This window comes from Ranitomeya imitator, chromosome 2 (assembly GCF_032444005.1).
Source record: "Ranitomeya imitator isolate aRanImi1 chromosome 2, aRanImi1.pri, whole genome shotgun sequence".
Classification (NCBI taxonomy): domain Eukaryota; kingdom Metazoa; phylum Chordata; class Amphibia; order Anura; family Dendrobatidae; genus Ranitomeya; species Ranitomeya imitator.
In genome coordinates, this window is record NC_091283.1 from 295,771,376 (window position 1) to 295,793,678 (window position 22,303).

The 22,303-nt window shown below is 44.3% G+C and overlaps 2 protein-coding genes across 3 annotated transcripts in view; both read right to left on the minus strand.

Annotated features, from left to right (window-relative positions):
• Positions 1 to 10,296, minus strand: part of LOC138666439 (gastrula zinc finger protein XlCGF71.1-like) — a 57,343-nt gene extending 47,047 nt beyond the window's left edge. The window contains exon 1 of the mRNA XM_069754661.1: positions 10,208 to 10,296. Coding sequence (XP_069610762.1) covers positions 10,208 to 10,296 — 89 coding nt within the window. The remainder of the gene's footprint in view (positions 1 to 10,207) is intronic.
• Positions 10,297 to 13,295: 2,999 nt separating this feature from the next.
• The window catches only part of LOC138663289 (zinc finger protein 271-like), a 109,257-nt gene continuing 100,249 nt past the window's right edge, over positions 13,296 to 22,303 (minus strand). For both annotated transcript variants that reach the window (XM_069749466.1, XM_069749467.1), the window contains exon 7: positions 13,296 to 15,350. In XM_069749466.1, the coding sequence (XP_069605567.1) occupies positions 13,570 to 15,350 (1,781 nt within the window). In that variant the 3' untranslated portion in view covers positions 13,296 to 13,569. The remainder of the gene's footprint in view (positions 15,351 to 22,303) is intronic.

A 22,303-nucleotide genomic window follows, 5' to 3' on the forward strand; every position in this document is an offset into this window, starting at 1 on the left:
GGGGGGAGCTTGGCCACAGAATTCACAACAGTACCCCCCCCTTGAGGAGGGGTCACCGAACCCTCACCAGAGCCCCCAGGCCGACCAGGATGAGCCAAATGAAAGGCACGAACCAGATCGGCAGCATGGACATCAGAGGCAAAGACCCAGGAATTATCTTCCTGACCATAACCTTTCCACTTAACCAGATACTCGAGTTTCCGTCTCGAAACACGAGAATCCAAAATCTTCTCCACTATATACTCCAACTCCCCTTCAACCAAAACCGGAGCAGGAGGATCAATAGATGGAACCACAGGTGCCACGGAACTCCGCAACAATGACCTATGGAACACGTTATGGATGGAAAAAGAAGCTGGAAGAGTCAAACGAAAAGACACAGGATTAAGAACCTCAGAAATCCTATATGGACCAATGAAACGAGGCTTAAACTTAGGAGAGGAAACCTTCATAGGAATATAACGAGATGACAACCAAACCAAATCCCCAACACGAAGTCGGGGACCCATACAGCGCCTGCGGTTAGCGAAACGTTGAGCCTTCTCCTGGGACAAAGTCAAATTGTCCACTACATGAGTCCAAATCTGCTGCAACCTATCCACCACAGTATCCACACCAGGACAGTCCGAAGACTCAACCTGCCCTGAAGAAAAACGAGGGTGGAACCCAGAATTGCAGAAAAACTGCGAAACCAAAGTAGCCGAGCTGGCCCGATTATTAAGGGCGAACTCAGCCAAAGGCAAAAAGGACACCCAATCATCCTGATCAGCAGAAACAAAACATCTCAGATATGTTTCAAAGGTCTGATTGGTTCGTTCAGTCTGGCCATTTGTCTGAGGATGGAAAGCCGAGGAAAAAGACAAATCAATGCCCATCCTAGCACAAAAGGCTCGCCAAAACCTCGAAACAAACTGGGAACCTCTGTCAGAAACGATGTTCTCTGGAATGCCATGTAAACGAACCACATGCTGGAAAAACAATGGCACCAAATCAGAGGAGGAAGGCAATTTAGACAAGGGCACCAAATGGACCATCTTAGAGAAGCGATCACAAACCACCCAAATGACCGACATTCTTTGAGAGACGGGGAGATCCGAAATAAAATCCATACAGATATGTGTCCAAGGCCTCTTCGGGACCGGCAAGGGCAAAAGCAACCCACTGGCACGAGAACAGCAGGGCTTAGCCCGAGCACAAATCCGACAGGACTGCACAAAAGAACGCACATCCCGCGACAGAGACGGCCACCAAAAGGATCTAGCCACCAAATCGCTGGTACCAAAGATTCCAGGATGACCAGCCAACACCGAACAATGAACCTCAGAGATAACTTTATTTGTCCACCTATCAGGGACAAACAGTTTCTCCGCTGGGCAACGGTCAGGTCTATTAGCCTGAAATTTTTGCAGCACCCGCCGCAAATCAGGGGAGATGGCAGACACAATTACTCCTTCCTTGAGGATACCCGCCGGCTCAGACAAACCCGGAGAATCGGGCACAAAACTCCTAGACAGGGCATCCGCCTTCACATTTTTAGAGCCCGGAAGGTACGAAACCACAAAGTCAAAACGGGAGAAAAACAGCGACCAACGAGCCTGTCTAGGATTCAACCGTTTGGCAGACTCGAGATAAGTCAAGTTCTTGTGATCAGTCAAGACCACCACGCGATGCTTAGCTCCTTCAAGCCAATGACGCCACTCCTCGAATGCCCACTTCATGGCTAGCAACTCTCGATTGCCAACATCATAATTTCGCTCAGCAGGCGAAAATTTCCTGGAAAAGAAGGCGCATGGTTTCATCACCGAGCAATCAGAACTTCTCTGCGACAAAACAGCCCCTGCTCCAATTTCACACGCATCAACCTCGACCTGGAACGGAAGCGAAACATCTGGTTGGCACAACACAGGGGCAGAAGAAAAACGACGCTTCAACTCCTGAAAAGCTTCCACAGCAGCAGAAGACCAAATGACCACATCAGCACCCTTCTTGGTTAAATCAGTCAACGGTTTAGCAATACTAGAAAAATTATTGATGAAGCGACGATAAAAATTAGCAAAGCCCAGGAACTTCTGCAGACTCTTCAGAGATGTAGGCTGAGTCCAATCATAAATGGCCTGAACTTTAACAGGGTCCATCTCGATAGTAGAAGGAGAAAAAATGAACCCCAAAAATGAAATCTTCTGAACACCAAAGAGACACTTTGACCCCTTCACAAAGAATTAGCACGCAGGACCTGGAACACCATTCTGACCTGCTTCACATGAGACTCCCAATCATCCGAGAAGACCAAAATATCATCCAAGTATACAATCAGGAATTTATCCAGGTACTCTCGGAAGATGTCATGCATAAAGGACTGAAACACTGATGGAGCATTAGAAAGCCCGAATGGCATAACCAGATACTCAAAATGGACTTCGGGCGTATTAAATGCTGTTTTCCATTCATTGCCCCGTTTAATACGCACAAGATTATATGCACCACGAAGATCTATCTTGGTGAACCAACTAGCCCCCTTAATCCGAGCAAACAAATCAGACAGCAGCGGCAAGGGGTACTGAAATTTGACCGTAATTTTATTTAGAAGGCGGTAATCAATACAAGGTCTCAGCGAACCATCCTTCTTGGCCACAAAAAAGAACCCCGCTCCCAATGGCGACGATGACGGGTGAATATGACCCTTCTCCAAAGACTCCTTCACGTAACTCCGCATAGCGGCGTGCTCAGGTACAGATAAATTAAACAGTCGACCCTTAGGAAACTTACTACCAGGAATCAAATCGATAGCACAATCACAATCCCTATGCGGAGGTAGGGCATTGGACTTGGGCTCATCGAATACATCCCGGTAATCAGACAAGAACTCTGGGACCTCAGAAGGGGTGGATGACGAGATAGACAGAAATGGAACATCACCATGTACCCCCTGACAACCCCAGCTGGACACAGACATTGATTTCCAATCTAATACTGGGTTATGGACTTGTAGCCATGGCAACCCCAACACGACGACATCATGCAGATTATGCAACACCAGAAAGCGAATATCCTCCTGGTGCGCAGGAGCCATGCACATGGTCAGTTGGGTCCAGTACTGAGGCTTATTCTTGGCCAAAGGCGTAGCATCAATTCCTCTCAATGGAATAGGACACTGCAAGGGCTCCAAGACAAACCCACAGCGCCTAGCAAACTCCAAGTCCATCAAATTCAGGGCAGCGCCTGAATCCACAAATGCCATGACAGAATAGGAAGACAAAGAGCAGATCAAAGTAACGGACAAAATAAATTTTGACTGTACCGTACCAATGGTGGCAGACCTAGCGAACCGCTTAGTACGCTTAGAACAATCGGAGATAGCATGAGTGGAATCACCACAGTAGAAACACAGCCCATTCTGACGTCTGTGTTCTTGCCTTTCAGCTCTGGTCAAAGTCCTATCGCACTGCATAGGCTCAGGTTTATGCTCAGATAATACCGCCAAATGGTGCACAGATTTACGCTCACGCAAGCGTCGACCGATCTGAATGGCCAAAGACATAGACTCATTCAGACCAGCAGGCATAGGAAATCCCACCATGACATCCTTAAGGGCTTCAGAGAGACCCTTTCTGAAAATAGCTGCCAGCGCACATTCATTCCATTGAGTGAGCACGGACCACTTTCTAAACTTCTGACAATAAATCTCTATCTCATCCTGACCCTGATACAGAGCCAGCAAATTTTTCTCTGCCTGATCCACTGAATTAGGTTCATCGTACAGCAATCCGAGCGCCAGAAAAAACGCATCAATATTACATAATGCAGGATCTCCTGGCGCAAGGGAAAATGCCCAGTCTTGAGGGTCGCCACGTAATAAAGAAATAATGATCCTAACTTGTTGAACTGGGTCACCAGAGGAGCGGGGTTTCAAAGCCAGAAATAGTTTACAATTATTTTTAAAATTCAAAAACTTAGCTCTATCTCCAGAAAATAACTCAGGAATAGGAATTTTAGGCTCTAACATAGGATTCTGAACCACTAAATCTTGAATATTTTGTACATTTATAGCGAGATTATCCATCAAAGAGAATAGACCCTGAATGTTCATGTCCACACCTGTGTTCTGAACCACCCTGATGTAAAGGGGAAAAGAAAGACAGAACACAGTGCAAAGAAAAAAAAATGGTCTCAGAACTTCTCTTTTCCCTCTATTGAGAAGCATTAGTACTTTTGGCCTCCAGTACTGTTGAGAATAGGTAATTCAGAACCACAATGGACCTTGAAGTTCAGAGCACACAAAGTGACCTGACAATTACCAAAAACATAGGACGAGCTCTGAGACGTGGGAACTCTGCTGACCGCAATCCCTAATCCTATCCAACCACACTAAAGGTAGCCGTGGAGCGCTCCTGACCAGTCCTATGCGCCTCGAGCACAGCCTGAGAAACTAGCTAGCCCTGAAGATAGAAAAATAAGCCAACCTTGCCTCAGAGAAATACCCCAAAGGAAAAGGCAGCCCCCCACATATAATGACTGTGAGTTGAGATGAAAATACAAACGCAGAGATGAAATAGATTTATCAAAGTGAGGCCCAACTTACTGAACAGACCGAAGATAGGAAAGATTGCTTTGCGGTCAACACAAAACCCTACAAACAACCACGCAGAGGGGGCAAAAAGACCCTCCGCACCGACTAACGGTACGGAGGTGCTCCCTCTGCGTCCCAGAGCTTCCAGCAAGCAAGAAAAACCAATATAGCAAGCTGGACAGAAAAAATAGCAAACAAAAATAACACAAGCAAAACTTAGCTTGTGCAGGATAGACAGGCCACAGGAACGATCCAGGAGAAAGCAAGACCAATACTAGAATATTGACTGGAGGCCAGGATCAAAGCACTAGGTGGAGTTAAATAGAGCAGCACCTAACGACTTAACCTCATCACCTGAGGAAGGAAACTCAGAAGCCGCAGTACCACTCTCATCCACCAAAGGAAGCTCATAGACAGAACCAGCCGAAGTACCACTCACGACCACAGGAGGCAGCTTGGCCACAGAATTCACAACACAGAACACACTTTTCGATACACTTTGATAGATTTAATTTGACTAGTAATATGTAAGCTACACTACTTTTTTTTTTCAGCCGGGGCCATGGATCCCTAAACTGGCATCCTACGGAATGACAAATCTGTGTCCCTCATGTTGGAGCCATGCTGTCTTATAGAGAGTCTCAAGGTTCTTTGGATGTAAATCTGTGTATGTAGGTATATGTTACAGAAGCGCATGATATCCTCTTTTTATAGTTTACAAATCTCCTTCAAGCCAGCATCCAGAAGTAAACGGGAAGAATGGCAATGAGATCAACTCGCATTATTTGATTATTTAATCAATTTGCATGGTTTCTTATCCTCTGTTTGTAAGCCAACAAGCAAGCTGGCCTGAACAATGTGTAATCAACATATCAGCAAAAATCATTATTCAATTATTCTGTATCTCAAGTCATCCAGGATAACAGCACAATATGTTACATCTAATTTCAACTTACAAGTCAATATTACAGGTTTATATGAACAAAAATCTGTGTTTTCTGGACAAACCAGAAAAATAAATGATAATTACTAACGGGTAATTTGATTTTCCAGAACCATGACAGCACCGCACGTGAGAGATGGCATCTGCCCCCAGGAACAGGAAACCTGTAGTAGAGATAAAAGAATGGGGTGGCCCCTCTCTCCTCAGTTTGTTTCAGAGTATGGAAGATGACCGCTTTATTAGTATACACTCATATTATAATTTACATTGTATAGCTCTTTATTAGTTTTAATCTATACATATTTTTCTTTTGCATATATATATATATATATATATATATATATATATATATACACACATATATATATATATATATATATTTACTCATATATAATAACTTCTCTTTTGTTTGTTTTTTTGTGAATCACACAACCATCACCAAGATAGGGTGGGGATTAAGGCGGTGCTGTCATGGTTCTGGAAAATCAAATTACCCGTAAGTATCATTTTTTCCCTTCACCATGACAGCACCGCACGTGAGAGGAAGAAATAGAAGAATCCTAGGGTGGGACAACAGCAGATAATACCTTTCTCCCAAAAGACAAGTTTGATAGACTTAAGTCTAGTCTATAATGTCGGAAGAAGGTGGATGGTGAGGACCATACTGCCGCTCTACAAATCTGTTCCACCGAGGCGTTTGCCCTTTCCGCCCAGGATGTGGCAATAGCACGCGTGGAGTGGGCCGTAACACCTTGTGGGGGAACTTGACCAGAAGAGGAATATGAAAGTGACATAGCTGTACGCAACCACCGTGCAATAGTTGCCTTTGAGGCCTTTTTTCCCCTGTTTGTCCCCTGGAAGGTGACAAAAAGGGCTGATGACTGACGCCAAGATTTTGTGGCTTCTATGTATTGAAGCAGGCAGCGTCTGACGTCGAGACAATGGAAGGTTTGTTCTCTCTGGGATTTTGGTTGAGGGCAGAATAATTTCCTGGTCCCTATGAAATTTTGAGTTGACCTTTGGAAGAAAGGCCGGGTCGGTTTTGATAACCACTTTGTCATCCTGGAAGGTAGTGTAAGGGGGGTTCACCGAGATAGCTTGCAGCTCGCAGGTACGACGGGCTGAAGTTAAGGCAACCAGGAGGACCGTTTTTAGGGTTAAGGATTTTATTGAAATAGAATCAAGAGGCTCAAAGGGGGAAATGGTTAGAGCATTTAAAACTAAATTTAGATCCCAGGGAGCCATCTTAGGTAATAATTTTGAGGGTCTAGATATAAAGGAGGCTCGGATTAATCTATAGACCCAAGGGTGGTCAGCAAGTTTCTGATCAAACAGCGCACCCAGGGCAGAGACTTGCACCTTTAAGGTGCTAGTAGATAGCCCCCTCTCTAACCCTTTTTGGAGAAATTCTAGAATTTCTTTTACCGGAACTTCTTGTCTCGGACAACTGTCGCCCCTAGAATTCCAGGAATTTTTGCCAAATTTGTTGGTATTTCTCTGATGTGACTTTTTTCCTGCTAGAGAGCAACGTGGTCACCAAAGGGTTTGAGAATCCTTTTGCTAATAGAAGCCCCCTCTCAAGTTCCAGGCGGTGAGATGTAGCCCATGTACTGGGGATGTTGAACTGGTCCCTGGTGTAGGAAATCCGAGGCATCTGGGAGGATCCACGGGGTCCGAGATAGACATGCGTCTGAGCCACGTGAACCATGCCATTTTCGGCCAAAAGGGAGCTATGAGGATAACTCGTGCCTTGTCTTCCCGAATTTTCTTGAGGACTGTCGGGACTAATGGTATCGGGGGAAATGCGTATGCTAGATGAAAGTTCCATCGGTATAGAAACGCATCTACTCCCTCCGGGTGTTCTCTCGGGTTCAGAGAATAGAACCTCCTCACCTTTCGATTTTCTCTTGTGGCAAACGAGTCTATTTCTGGAACGCCCCAGCTGGCACAGATTTTCCCAAATATTCCCTGGTTTAGGGACCATTCTCCCTGATGTAATATATGACTACTTAAGAAGTCGGCTTTTTGATTTTCTGACCCCCTTAAGTATGCTCCGGTTAAGGACAGAATGTTGTTCTCGGCCCATATGAAAAGCTCTTTGGCTTCTGCCATAAGGGATGGGGATCTTGTGCCCCCTTGATGATTTATATAGGCTATCGTTGTGTTGTTGTCGGACAACACCACCACATGTCTCCCCCGTATCCCTTCTCCTATGTGAAGAAGTGCTTGCCTTACTGCCGACAACTCTTTTAGATTGGAGGACGCTGCTGTCATTGAGGCCTCCCATTATCCCTGTAGGACCTGATCCTCCAAATGTGCTCCCCACCCCCATGGACTCGCATCGGTATTAAGGACTACTGGATTCTGCACTGACCACGGCACTGCTTTGCTTAAATTTTTTACTCTTAGCCACCATTCTAGTGAGTCCTGAACCTTTGGTGATAGACAAATTTTCCAGTTCAGATTGTATGGAGTCCTCATTTGTTCGGTCAGTATCTGCCATTGTAACTCTCGTGTATGGCTTTGTGCCCACCGTGTTGCTGGAATTGTTGCCGTTAGAACTCCTAAAAGCGACATTGCATTCCGTAGTGAGATGATCTGTTGTAGCTGGAACAGTTGTACTTTCTGTTGGATAGTTTGATTTTTTCTCTAAGGGAGGACACACTCCTGTTTGACCAAATCCAATAGGATTCCGAGGAAGTCTTGAGTCTGTGTTGGAATATGTCTTGATTTTTTCAGGTTTATAACCCATCCTAACCTGGTTAGCACCTCCAGCACTCTTGCGACTGTTTTCTCGCAATTTTCTATGTTGTTTGCTATCACCAAAAAATCGTCCAAATAAGGTACCAGCATTATGTCTTCTTTCCTGATGAAGGACGCCACTTCGGAAATGATTTTTGTAAATACGCGGGGCGCTATAGCCACCCCGAAGGGAAGACATTGATATTGTAGATGGGTGGGGGTGTTTGCAAGATTTACCACTAACCTCAGGTACTGTTGGTGTTGGACTGCGATTGGTACATTGTAGTAAGCATCTGTAAGATCGATCACTGCCATGTAACAGTTTGGGTCGAGTACCTTTATTGCCGTTCTCAGGGTCTCCATTTTAAATCTTTCTATCTGAATATACAGTCATGGCCAAAATTTTTGAGAATAACAGCAAAATTATATTTTCACATGATCTGCTGCCCTCTGGTTTTTATTAGTTTGTCTGATGTTTCTATCACATACAGAAATATAATTGCAATCATATTATGAGTACCAATAGGTTATATTGACAGTTAGAATGAGTTAATGCAGCAAGTCAATATTTGCAGTGTTGACCCTTCTTTTTCAAGACCTCTGCAATTCTCCCTGGCATGCTCTCAATCAACTTCTGGACCAAATCCTGACTGATTGCAGTCCATTCTTGCATAATCAATGCTTGCATTTTGCCAGAATTTGTTGGTTTTTGTTTGTCCACCCATCTCTTGATGATTGACCACAAGTTCTCAATGGGATTAAGATCTGGGGAGTTTCCAGGCCATAGACCCAAAATCTCTATGTTTTGTTCCATGAGCCATTTAGTTATCACCTTTGCTTTATGGCAAGGTGCTCCATCATGCTGGAAAAGGCATTGTTGGGCGCCAAACTGCTCTTGGACGGTTGGGAGAAGTTGCTCTTGGAGGACATTCTGGTACCATTCTTTATTCATGGCTGTGTTTTTAGGCAAGACTGTGAGCCGATTCCCTTGGCTGAGAAGCAACCCCACACATGAATGGTTTCAGGATGCTTTACAGTTGGCATGAGACAAGACTGGTGGTAGCGCTCACCTCTTCTTCTCAGAATAAGCCGTTTTCCAGATGTCCCAAACAATCGAAAAGGGGATTCATCAGAGAAAATGACTTTGCCCCAGTCCTCAGCAGTCCACTCCCTGTACCTTTTGCAGAATATCAGTTGGTCCCTGATGTTTTTACTGGAGAGAAGTGGCTTCTTTGCTGCCCTCCTTGAAACCAGGCCTTGCTCAAATAGTCTCTGCCTCACAGTGCGTGCAGAAGCACTCACACCGGCCTGCTGCCATTCCTGAGGAAGCTCGGCACTGCTGGTAGTCCGATCCCGCAGCTGAAACAGTTTTAAGATACGGTCCTGGCGCTTGCTGGTCTTTCTTGGGTGCCCTGGAGCCTTTTTGACAACAATGGAAGCTCTCTCCTTGATGTTCTTGATGATGTGATAGATTGTTGACTGAGGTGCAATCTTTGTAGCTGTGATACTCTTCCCTGTTAGGCCATTTTTGTGCAGTGCAATGATGGCTGCACGTGTTTCTTTAGAGATAACCATGGTTAACTGAAGAGAAACAATGATACCAAGCACCAGCCTCCTTTTAAAGTGTCCAGTGATGTCATTCTTACTTAATCATGATGACTGATTGATCGCCAGCCTTGTCCTCATCAACACCCACACCTGTGTTAATGGATCAATCACTAAAACGATGTTAGCTGCTCCTTTTAAGGCAGGACTGCAATGATGTTGAAATGTGTTTTGGGGGTTAAAGTTCATTTTCTGGGCAAATATTGACTTTGCAAGTACAGTAATTGCTGTTAAGCTGATCACTCTGACATTCAGGATTATATGCAAATTGCCATTAGAAGAAATGAAGCAGTAGACTTTGGAAAAATTAATATTTGTCTCATTCTCAAAATTTTTGTCCATGACTGTACTGGTTTAGAGCCTTCAGGTTGAATATTACTTTTAGCGAGCCGTCTGGTTTTGGTGTTAGAAACAAGATGCTGTAGAACCCTTTCCCCATCTCTTGATGAGGTACTCCTATTAATACTTCTTTTTGTATGAGGAGATGCACTTCTCTTTCTAGTGTGGCCTGATTTTTTTCGGCCACATGGGTCATTATTACACGATTTGGTGGGAGGCTGGAGAACTTGAGCCTTAACCCTTCTGACAATAAGTTGGTTATCCATTGAGAAGCCAGCAGTGCTGCCCAGTGGTGGACAAACCATCGGAGTCTTCCGCCCACTGGGATTTTGGCGTCATTGATTTTTGGGATCAGACTTGGGGGGAGGCTTGTTGAAAAGGAATCCCCTTTCCTTTCGATCTTTCCAGGGTCTGCCCCGACTAGACCTGTCATCTGATCGGCCGCGGGTTCCTCTATATCCAGATCCACGAAAGGACGGACGAGAGGTTTCCCATCGGCGCCTAGGAAAGGAAGGAGGTGGAAACCGCTTCTTCTTGTCCGATGCCTTCTCAAAGATCTCATCTAGAGCCTTACCAAAAAGATATTGTCCTTCACAGGGCACCCCACAGAGTTTGACCTTCGATTGGAAGTCAGCCGTCCAATTTTTTAGCCATAATGCTCTACGACCTGAGTTGGATAGAGCACATGCACGTGCGGCACTTCTGACAGAATCAATTGAAGCATCTGCCAGGAATCTTGCGGCACCCTGTAGAGAGGGTAATGCTTCAAGTAGTCTCTCGGGCTTTTGTTTTTGATCTTGTCACCTAGCTCCTCTAACCACTTGACCATAGCACGTGCTGTGCAAGTGGCAGCAACCCCGGGTTTAAATGACCATTGTCACCGCTTCCCAAGCTGATTTTAGAAAGGCATCTGCTTTCTTGTCTAGGGGATCTTTTAAGGCTCCCATGTCCTCAAATGGTAATGCTACCCCTTTAGAGGTGCTGGCAATGGCAGCATCTAGCTTGGGAGCCTTTTCCCACTTCTCACAGATTTCTTCATCAAAGGGGTACTTGCGTTTTAAGGCCTGAGGGATGGATATTTTCTTATTGGGCTTTTTCCACTCCCTTTTAATTAAATTTACTATATTTTCATGGAAGGGAAAAAATTTACGCTTTTTTCCCTCCAAGTTACTTAACATTGTGTCCTGAATTGAGTGCGGCTCTTTAGGAGTCTCTACCCCCATAGTTGCTGTAACGAGTTTGAGCAATTTTCCAATCTCTTCTGACTGGAAATAAGGGTGGCCATACTCCTCATCCGAGGAGTATAGGTGTGAGGCATCAGAAGGGGTTAATATTACCGGTTCATCCCCTGAATCTACGTCCGACCCTTGTTCACTTGTCTGGGGAGGGGGAGTTTCTTTTGCTGTATGATGTTTCAGCTGCTCCTTTACTGTCGATTTGACTTTATTGCTTTAATATTCTGTAATAGAGAAGAAGATTCTTCTGCAACGGTCTTGTCAATACAAGGCTGGCAGATTTTCTTGCTGTATAGGCTAGGGAGTGTGTCTTTGCATAGTGCAGTGCTGTCATGGTGAAGGGAAAACATAAATTCAAAAGTCTACATATATATATATATATATATATATATATATATATATATATATATATATATATATATATATATATATATAACAGTCAATGCCTCCTGGTAAATTTATGCAACGCTACACTCCTAAAGGCTTTGCACAAAGTGCAAAGTTACAAAAAAATTATAAGGAGGAACAATCATACACCCTTGAAGGCAACAACTGGAGGGCTTCATTCAAATATTGAACATTAAAAACACTTTATGTGCTGCTGTCATCTGGTAGTGTGGAAAAAAATGGGCTGAGCCAGGCTTTGTTCATTTTTGAGAGTGAGCCTGTCAGAATTCTCTGTTGACAAGCAAAAGCTCCTGTCTGTTATGACCCTTCCAGGCAGCACTAAGACCCTCTCCGACAAGACCCAAGCAGCAGGGCTGCACAATACCTCCAAGGTATAGAGGGAGAGCTCATGCCATGTGTCCAGCTTTGAGACCCAATAGTTGAAAGTCACAGAGGAATTAGGGAGTATGCTGGTTTGGTCAGCCAGGTACTGCAAGACTATGTTTTTGTGAAAAATACCTGGTCATCAGGCCCTGGATGCTAGGATGGTGTAATGAAATTGGACCAGGCCTTTGATAGTGTACCCCTGCCTCTGCTGTGTGTCTCGCTCGCCTCTCTTCCTTGGTTGGGCAAGGAAGCTTGCCCCCCCCCCCCTGCTGCTAGCGTTGTTTGATGGGGATTTTTTCAACATATTTTCCACAATGGTCTTCTGGTATAGCAGCATTTTAGAAGACCTCTCTGTCTCAGGAAGGAGAGATGCAAAGTTCTACTTGAAACGTGGGTGTAGCAGAGAGAACAACCAGTACTCTTAGGCTATGTTCACACTTTGCGGATTCCACTGCGGATTTTTCCGCAGCAGAATTCCAAAATCCGCAGTGAAAACCCGTTGCGGTTTTTACTGCGGATTTATTGCGGTTTTTACTGCGGTTTCTTCTGCGGATTTTCATCTGCAGATTTTCTAGTAATTTATTTTTCACACTCTACTGTAGGTATGATAAAGGTTTCTCTTTGCGTGGGATTTTTGTTGTTTAAAAGTGATGTCCACTACTTGGACAAAGCCTTCTCATTGGAAAAGGAAAGATTGATCCAGCTTCTACTCTACAAATTCATGACATGTTTAAAATGATGAATTCTTTATTTTTTTAAAGTTAAAATACAGTTATATCAAAAAGTCTTTTTTTTTATTTCTTTGTTGAAACCTGTAGGAAAATGTATTTAAAGATCATAGTGAAAAGACTAGTAGAATACCAAATGCATTTATAAAGTAAGTGCGTTCTTAAACTTGGTTCACTGTCTCCACTTTTGGACATATCAAACAATAAGAGTAAGTCAGAGAGCAGCGGTGGCCCTAGCTTCATGTTGATGTTCAATACACCCAAAGGCAGGAACAGTGAAGACAGTGCTGATTTTGTAACAACCTCACTTGAGCCCCGGGAACGTGAGTGCAAAGACTATTGGAACGAAACTGGCACGGAAAGTGAGTATGAATATTTTTATTTGAAACAGACCAAACATGAAGAATGACAAGGGTTTGTCCTAGTAATGGACAACCCCTTTAAGAAATACATTTTTATGTTAAAACATTTCCAACATTCTGAACATGAAAAGGTTTCACCCCCTTTGTGACTTTTCTGATGTTAAAGAGTTATTTTAGTATAAAACATTTCCTACATTATGAACATGAAAAAGGCTTCTCCTCTGTGTGAATTTTTTGGTGACTAAGAAGATATGATTTCCTTACAAAACATTTCTCACATTCCGAACATGAAAACGGCTTTTCTCCTGTGTGTTTTCTGGTGCTTAACCAAAGATGATTTCTCGTTAAAACATTTCCCACATTCTGAACATGAAAAACGTTTCTCCCCTGTGTGGGTTCTTTGGTGTATAACAAGATTGGATTTCTGTTTAAAACATTTCCCACATTCTGAACAGGAAAAAGGCTTCTCCCCTGTGTGGGTTCTTTGGTGAGTAACAAGATTTGATTTCTGGTTAAAACATTTCCCACATTCTGGACAGGAAAAACGTTTCTCCCCTGTGTGGGTTCTTTGGTGTATAACAAGATTGGATTTCTGTTTAAAACATTTCCCACATTCTGAACAGGAAAAAGGCTTCTCCCCTGAGTGAGTTCTCTTGTGCCTATACAAATCTGATTTCTCCTTAAAACCTTTCTCACATTCTGAACAGGAAAAAGGCTTCTCCCCTGTGTGAGTTGTCTGGTGCTTAACCAAAGATGATTTCCCGTTAAAACATTTCCCACATTCTGAACATGAAAAAGGTTTCTCCCCTGTGTGGGTTCTTTGGTGAGTAACAAGATTTGATTTCCGGTTAAAACATTTCCCACATTCTGGACAGGAAAAAGGCTTCTGCCCTGTGTGAATTCTTTGGTGTCTAACAAGATCTGATTTCCGATTAAAATATTTCCCACATTCTGAACATGAAAAAGGCTTCTCTCCTGTGTGAGATCTCTGGTGCTTAACCAAAGATGATTTCTTGTTAAAACCTTTCCCACATTCTGAACATGAAAAAGATTTCTCCCCTGTGTGGGTTCTTTGGTGAGTAACAAGATTTGATTTCCGGTTAAAACATTTCCCACATTCTGAACAGGAAAAAGGCTTCTCCCCTGAGTGAGTTCTCTTGTGCCTATCCAAATCTGATTTCTCCTTAAAACCTTTCTCACATTCTGAACAGGAAAAAGGCTTCTCCCCTGTGTGAGTTCTCTGGTGCTTAACCAAAGCTGATTTCTCGTTAAAACATTTCCCACATTCTGAACATGAAAAAGGTTTCTCCCCTGTGTGGGTTCTTTGGTGAGTAACAAGATTTGATTTCCGGTTAAAACATTTCCCACATTCTGAACAGGAAAAAGGCTTCTCCCCTGTGTGAGTTCTCTGGTGCATATCCAAATCTGATATCTCCTTAAAACCTTTCCCACATTCTGAACATGAAAAAGGTTTCTCCCCTGTGTGGGTTCTTTGGTGAGTAACAAGATTGGATTTCCGTTTAAAACATTTCCCACATTCTGAACAGGAAAAAGGTTTCTCCCCTGTGTGGGTTCTTTGGTGTATAACAAGATTGGATTTCTGTTTAAAACATTTCCCACATTCTGAACAGGAAAAAGGTTTCTCCCCTGTGTGGGTTCTCTGGTGTATAACAAGATGTGATTTGTGTTTAAAACATTTTCCACACTTGGAACAAGAAAATCTTTTCCCCACTGTGTGAATTTTTGGATTTTTAAGAAAAGACTTTTCGATGAGAAAACTGTTTCCATATTCTAAACATGAAAATGGCTTCTTTGATTTAGGAGTATTTCTGTTTTTAATGCTTATTTTGTGACTCTGATTTTCCTTAGTTGTCACTAATGAATCAGAAGGCACGGACTGTTTCAAAGGATCAGATGAGATATATTTGCTGCCAAGGGATGATGGTATATTTGGAGTAATGGCATTAACTTCAATTGCATCCAGTGGGATCTCAAAATCATCTGATTTAAAAATTGAAGATGTTAGCTGTTCCTTTGATCTCTGGGTACAGTCATCTGCAAGATATAAACCAATTATTATTTTTGAATATAATATCCTTGAATGTCATTTAACATTTCTACTTAAACTGTCTGCAAAAATTGCAAGTTATGTAAAAATATTGAATTGTTCACCAAGACAATGACAGTTCATAGTGTAATAGAGAATCTCATATGATGAACCTGTGGAGCGTGGTATTTAACTGTTTGTTCATTCTGCCTAAAAATATGGAATAAAAAGCCACAAAGAAACATTAGGTTGACGAACATAATACCAATAAAAACTTTATTCATCTAACAAAAACAAGTCCCCACTCAGGTCCTCCAACAGAGGTTTCCACATTATTAGTGGCTCAAAGGCTCTTGAAAAGCAACATGGCTTCCATTATTCAATCCAGCAATAACCACTCTGCCAAAGTCAAATTTTCCCCTCGCTTCTGAGCCGTTCAGTATGCCCAAACCACATGTGTTTGGCATTACTATACTGTAGTGATAAGAACCTACTTAATTTATGGTGTTATAATTATAATGAGGGTTATAATTTCCAAAATGGAGTCATCTGATGGGGATTTTTTTCAGCTCTGATTTTCTGAAATTTTGTCATATTAGTGCTTCTGCAGATGGAGTGTAACATCTCTTCTGTCATCTGCTCCTATGATGTCACCAGGCATGTCCTTCTTCATATGGCAGGGGGCGCTGGTAATGGAGTAGACGTGGGAACCAAAAGCTCTAGACGACATAGGCTCGATTCATCCACTGAGATTAGGGTGCCTGAGACAAGTAGTACCATCCAGTCTGGCAGTATGGGTGTATGTGCTGTCCAGCTGAAGTAATCTTCTCCCTGATTCAGCCAACTGGATAGCACCATATTCTACAAAAACTCGAAGCATATTGAAGGAAGCTGCCAGATACAGCCTTGCTATCCTCTCGTTCAGTCCTCTATGGTCAGATCACGGCATGTGTATTTGTTTCCTGTTGTGATCCCGGCCTGTTTGCAGACTGCTCTTACATCTTCTGATTTTGTATTTTCTCTGCCTTACTGGTTCTGACCCAGCTACCTGACTATTGTTCTTCCCATTTCACACCACCGAACAGAAGGCAACACTGTGGCCCAAGCCTAGGGGTCTCTGTGTAAGCCCAGATCCATGTAGAGGTGTTAAATGGTGATGCCCAAGACAATCCCAGGGATCAGGAAAATGGAGTAGATGATGCCAAGCCTGTTCATGGTGGCCATCTTTTGAGCTGCCAGGTGGCCACAAACACTGCTCCTAATATATTGTGTCTGCAATCTTTTCCAGTAAGATCTGGATTCAAATAACTACATGGAGCTCCCTCCCTTCTCAACCCTGAAATGTGCCAAGACAGTAATGTACAACCGTTTATAGGGTACTGTCGGATAGAAGAGAAGTTGAAAAATAATTTGTGAGGTCCATCTGTTTGGTAAAGTGAAAAAAAATGAGGCTTCTATTTTGTAAAGAATTCTAAAATTTAACACCATATAAAGATTTCAAAAATGGGCCCTGACTAGGAACACAAAACTGGCTGCAGGAACTGGATATCAGAGTCTTTTGGGAACTAACTACTGTACTCAAAAACTGTGACTATAGACAGTAACACATCAACTGAAATGATCAAACTCAACAATCTTCAGTAAAAAATGAGTAACTAGTGTTGAAACCTCTCTGGATTAGTTACAGTATGAGGCTTGGTGGTTCTTGGCAATATATATTATCGTAAGGGCCAATATTTTCTGTCAGATCAGTTTCAAAAAGAAATATTAGGTAGTCATTGATAAGAGTAGAGAATGTATTAGTGCCCCGATTTCGTAGAGATTGTCCAGTAATCTGAATTCCTTAGAATTGAAAACATAATGGAATTTATGACGTGGAATGAATCCATGAAACCAGGGCTTGAGCCAAGCCAACATTTTCTGCAGGCATAAATAAATGTATATTACAGCCATCAGCCATGCACAGCTTAGAGATACATCATGGCACAGGTGTAATGTGTTTTATGCAGTTTATCATAATCCTCCTTGAAGTTAGTCGGTTTTAAAAGAAATTGAAAAGTCAGGACAAAGGGAAACTCTGTTGATATTGTACAGAAATTCATACCTGGCCTCACTGCACATTTACTGTTGTCATTCATAAAAGCGAAGTTTGGACAGAAAGACTGGACCTGGTCTTGTAGGGACTATATGAGCACAATCAGCAGCACAGTAGGGGGGAGATGGTAGATTCATCCAATAAGATATCAGGGACCTAGGAAGCCAACAGCATCATTACCCTCCGCTTTGTCTTACAGGCCCATCATAATTATTTATTATTATTTATTTGCAAATGCATGTAGCAAAGCCGCGGAGACACCATCACGTGTTTCTCAACGCAAGCAATAAATAGCCAGGTCTTTCACCGGGAAGGAACAACCACGGGAAGGGCAGCATCCAAAAAGGAAAACCACCTATGCCAAAACATGGTATCCATCCACAGACAGCTGTTTCGGGGTAAAAGCCGCGGAGACACCATCCCGGTGAAAGACCTGGCTATTTATTGCTTGCGTTGAGAAACACGTGATGGTGTCTCCGTGGCTTTTCTACATGCATTTGCATATTTCCCATAAGGGATGGGGGCAGTGTTCTGGATCACTGCGTTGAGAAACAAGTAATGGTGTCTCCGCTGTGTTGGATGTTTTGATCTCCCCGAGGTCATTCATCCTTATGTTTATAGTCCTTTTACTAGGCACTGCTCCTAATAGCCAGTTTCCTACTCCACACTGATGAGGGGCAAATACCCCGAAACAGCTGTCTGTGGATGGATACCATGTTTTGGCATAGGTGGTTTTCCTTTTTGGATGCTGCCCTTTCCATGGTTGTTCCTTCCCGGTGAAAGACCTGGCTATTTATTGCTTGCGTTGAGAAACACGTGATGGTGTCTCCACGGATTTTCTACATGCATAGGAAGAATCTTTGACTTCTCTGCATTTAGTGATCACAACTAGAGATGAGCGAGTTTGTTCGGAAAACGATCACCAAACAAATTCGGCACGGATATGGCACATTAGAATTTGTGATCGGAAACCCGAGCAAAATTTTATAAAATAGATAAAAATCGGTAACATTTGGTAAAAGTGAGGGAAAATATTTGCGTTGCCACAAAAATATTTTCAGCACTTTAGCAATAATAATGGTGGTGCATCATGAGCGTTTGGCATGTGTTTGATGGGTAGAGGGGGTTTGCAGAGCTCAGAGGCGCGGCGTTTTTGTAAGCACAGCAGTCTTTTTTTTTCTTCTTCCTAACTTTATGTGTGCACATTGCAGCTAGCCAACAATGGCGCAGGAAACACCCACAATGTCCTGACACCACGACTTGTGTCATTGGCTGCTCAAATCACATGTCCCTCTCCATATGAATAGCAGACATCTTTTTTTAGTGCCATTTTGACACTAACAGTGCAGAGAGGCTGCTCCTGACACTGCCACTGTTAACATCAAGATTTCAGCTAGTTAGTTAGGCGATTGTATATTAATCAGATAGTGTAGCTAGACAGAGTTCAGTTTAGCTGTAAAATTAACCTTCCGGAATTTTTTGGGGGGGACATTACTGAGGTTCACAAAGTCAGCAGGGCACATGTCCTACAAGTGTGTTGTGCATGGAGCACAAAAGAATCAGTGCACAAGTATAGCATCCTAAATACTGTATATACTCGAGTATAAGCCAACTCGAGTATAAGCCGAGACCCAGTGGCGTAACTACAAAGTTATGGGCCCCGGTGCGAACTTTCAAATGGGCCCCCCCCCACACCAAAATATTTTCCACCCAAATTCACATTTTCCCTATTAATTTTGCACACTATAGCTTTATTGCAAAGTTGTATAGTGTGACCTCAGTTGCATAACTATCCAGTGCCCCATCCTGGCATATATTTGTCCCCCGTACTGCCATTGTTATGTAATGTATAAAAGAAAATAAACCATTATACTCATCAGGGGCTCACATAGAAGTCATGGGGATCCATATAAGAATTATAATGCACCCCCATAGTACTCCTTATAGTATAATACACTCCCCATAGTCCCTCATATAGTATTGTACACTCCTCAGTCCTCCATATAGTATAATACACTCCTCCGTATATTAAAATACACTCCTCATAGTGCTCCATATAGCATAATACACTCTTCGTAGTGCTCCATATAGCATAATACACTGCTCAGTCCTCCATATAGTATAATACACCCGTCATAGTCCTCCATATAGTATAATACACTCCTCAGCCCTCCATTTAGTATTATACACTCCACATAGTCCTCCATATATTAAAATACACTGCTCAGTCCTCCATATAGTATAATACACTGCTCATAGTGCTCCATATAGTATAATGCACTCCTCAATCCTCCATTTAGTATTATACACTCCACATAGTCCTCCATATATTAAAATACACTGCTCAGTCCTTCTTATAGTATAATACACTTCATAGTGCTCCATATAGTATAATGCACCGCCATCGTCATCCATGTTGTACAATTCACTTCCCATAGTATGATGCACCATAGTTCTTCATATAGTATAATATATTCCCCATAGTCCTCGATTCAGTATAATGCAGCCCACATATAGTATAATACAGCCACCCCACAGAGTATACTGCAGCCCTGCCATACAATACAATGCAACCCCCATAGAATATAATGCAGCCCCCCTCATAGTGTAATGCAGCCCCTCCATACAGGGGCAGTGAGAAAGACATGAGCAAATGGTGAATAGGGGGCAGGGGACAAGGATACAAGGGGGGTAGGGGAGACAGGCACAAGGGTAACATAGGGGGGCTAGGGAGCAAGGAAGACAGGCACAAGGGGACACATGGGGGCTAGGAGGCAGGGGAGAAGGTTACAATGGGACTAGTGGGCAAGGGAGACTGGCAAAAGGGGACAAGGGAGACTGGCACAAGGGGACAAACAGGGACTAGTTGGCCAGGGAGACTGACAAGGGGACACACGGGGACTAGTGGACAAGGCAGATTGACACAAGGGGCACACGGGGACTAGTTGGCCAGGGAGACTGACAAGGGGACACACAGGGACTAATGGGCAAGGGAGACTGGCACACGGGGACAAGGGACACAAGCATAAGGGGACAAGGGAGACAGGCGCAAGGGGACACAGGGACTAGTGGGCAAGGGACACTGACAAGGCTACACACGGGGACAAGGGATAGAAGCACAAGGGGACTCATATGGACTAGGAGGAAGGGGAGAAGGGCACAATGGGACACACGGGGACTAGGGTGCAAGGGACACAGGCACAAGAGGACACAAGGGGATTCCGAGGGCAGAGTAGATAGGGATGCAAGGGCTGCAATGGGACAGAGGAAGACGGGGGGGGGGGGGGGGGACTTGGGAGGAGGGAAGTAGGGGGCACAGGAATTACAAGGACAGGGTAGATGGAGAACACACGGTGAGAAAGGGGACAGGGGAGACTTGAGAGCAGGGCAGACGAGTCACACGGGGACAAGGGGCAGGGAATGCATGGGGGGTGCAGGAGGACTCAGGGCATGGGAGATGAGGAGCACTGGGAGACCAGGGGAGGAGTAACAAGGTGTGTACGGGGGGCCCGGAGGAGCACAATGACCTGAACCTGAGGACCTATTAGGACATGGGGCACGGGACAGCAAGGATGAAACGGGGCTGGTGTCACAGGGGGCCAGGGACGCTGGGGGCCGAGACGGCGACACATGGGCAGCAGACACACCTCACTTCCGCCGATCCCGTACACCTCCATGTTCATCCCCGGATCATCCATATGGCTGAGCCGCTGCGGCATCCCCCTCCTGGGCGGCTTGGTCCACGTGCCCCCCACTAGCTCCGGAACCGCCTGTTCCCGGTCCCAGCAGCCGCCACAGGCTTTGCTAATATGGCGGCCACCATCACCTGTGCAGATGCTGCACTGCCTGGGCCCCGCACACAGCGGGTGCGTGATGAAGTGATGTCATCACGCACCCGCAGTGTCAGAGGCAGAGGGGAATGATGGGAGAGGGATCATCAGCTGATGCTCTCTCCTCCATCATTGCTTTGAACTGTACCGGCATCATAAACGCCGGTATAGTTCACTGCGGCGGCTGCGACGGGGGGAGTCGGGTGCCTCTGACCTGTCGGGCCCCTAACTTGCCAGACTGTGGTAGTTACGCCCCTGCCTCACACACACTACAGATACCACACACACTTCAGATATCACACACACACTACAGATGTCACACACACACACACACTACAGATGTCACACACACACACACACACACTCTACAGATATCACACACACACACTCTACATATATAACACACACACTATAGATATCACACACAAACACACCAGCTCATACACACATCTCACACTCCTCTCTGGTAAAGGGGAGGCAGATATTAACCTGCAGCTCCTCAGCTTCTCCTGCTTGCACACAGCTGTCATGTCCCGCACATCCCCCGCTCTCCCCTTCAGTCCCGGGGCTCAGAGCAGGAGACGCTGTCACAGTCTCACAGTGCTGACTGGAGCTGCTTCCAAGTTCCTAACTCTCCCATACCCCGGCTGCCCCCTCCCCCTAGATACGCCTCGGACTGTTGCCGTGCGGGAGGGATCTCCTGCACTGCAACATAGTGTCGGCCGGTGCCTCTGACCTGCCGGGCGGCGGGCCCCTGACCTGCCGGGCCCCATCGCAGTGGCGACCGCTGCGACCACGGTAGTTACGCCACTGCCGAGACCCCTAATTTTGTCACAAAAAACTGGGTAAACTTAATGACTCGAGTATAAGCCTGGGGTGGAAAATGCAGCAGCTACCGGTAAATGTCAAAAATAAAAATATTTACCAATAAAAGTAAAATTAATTGAGACATCAGTAGGTTAAGTGTTTTTGAATATCCATATTGAATCAGGAGCCCCATATAATGCTCCATACAGTTCATGATGGGCCCCATAAG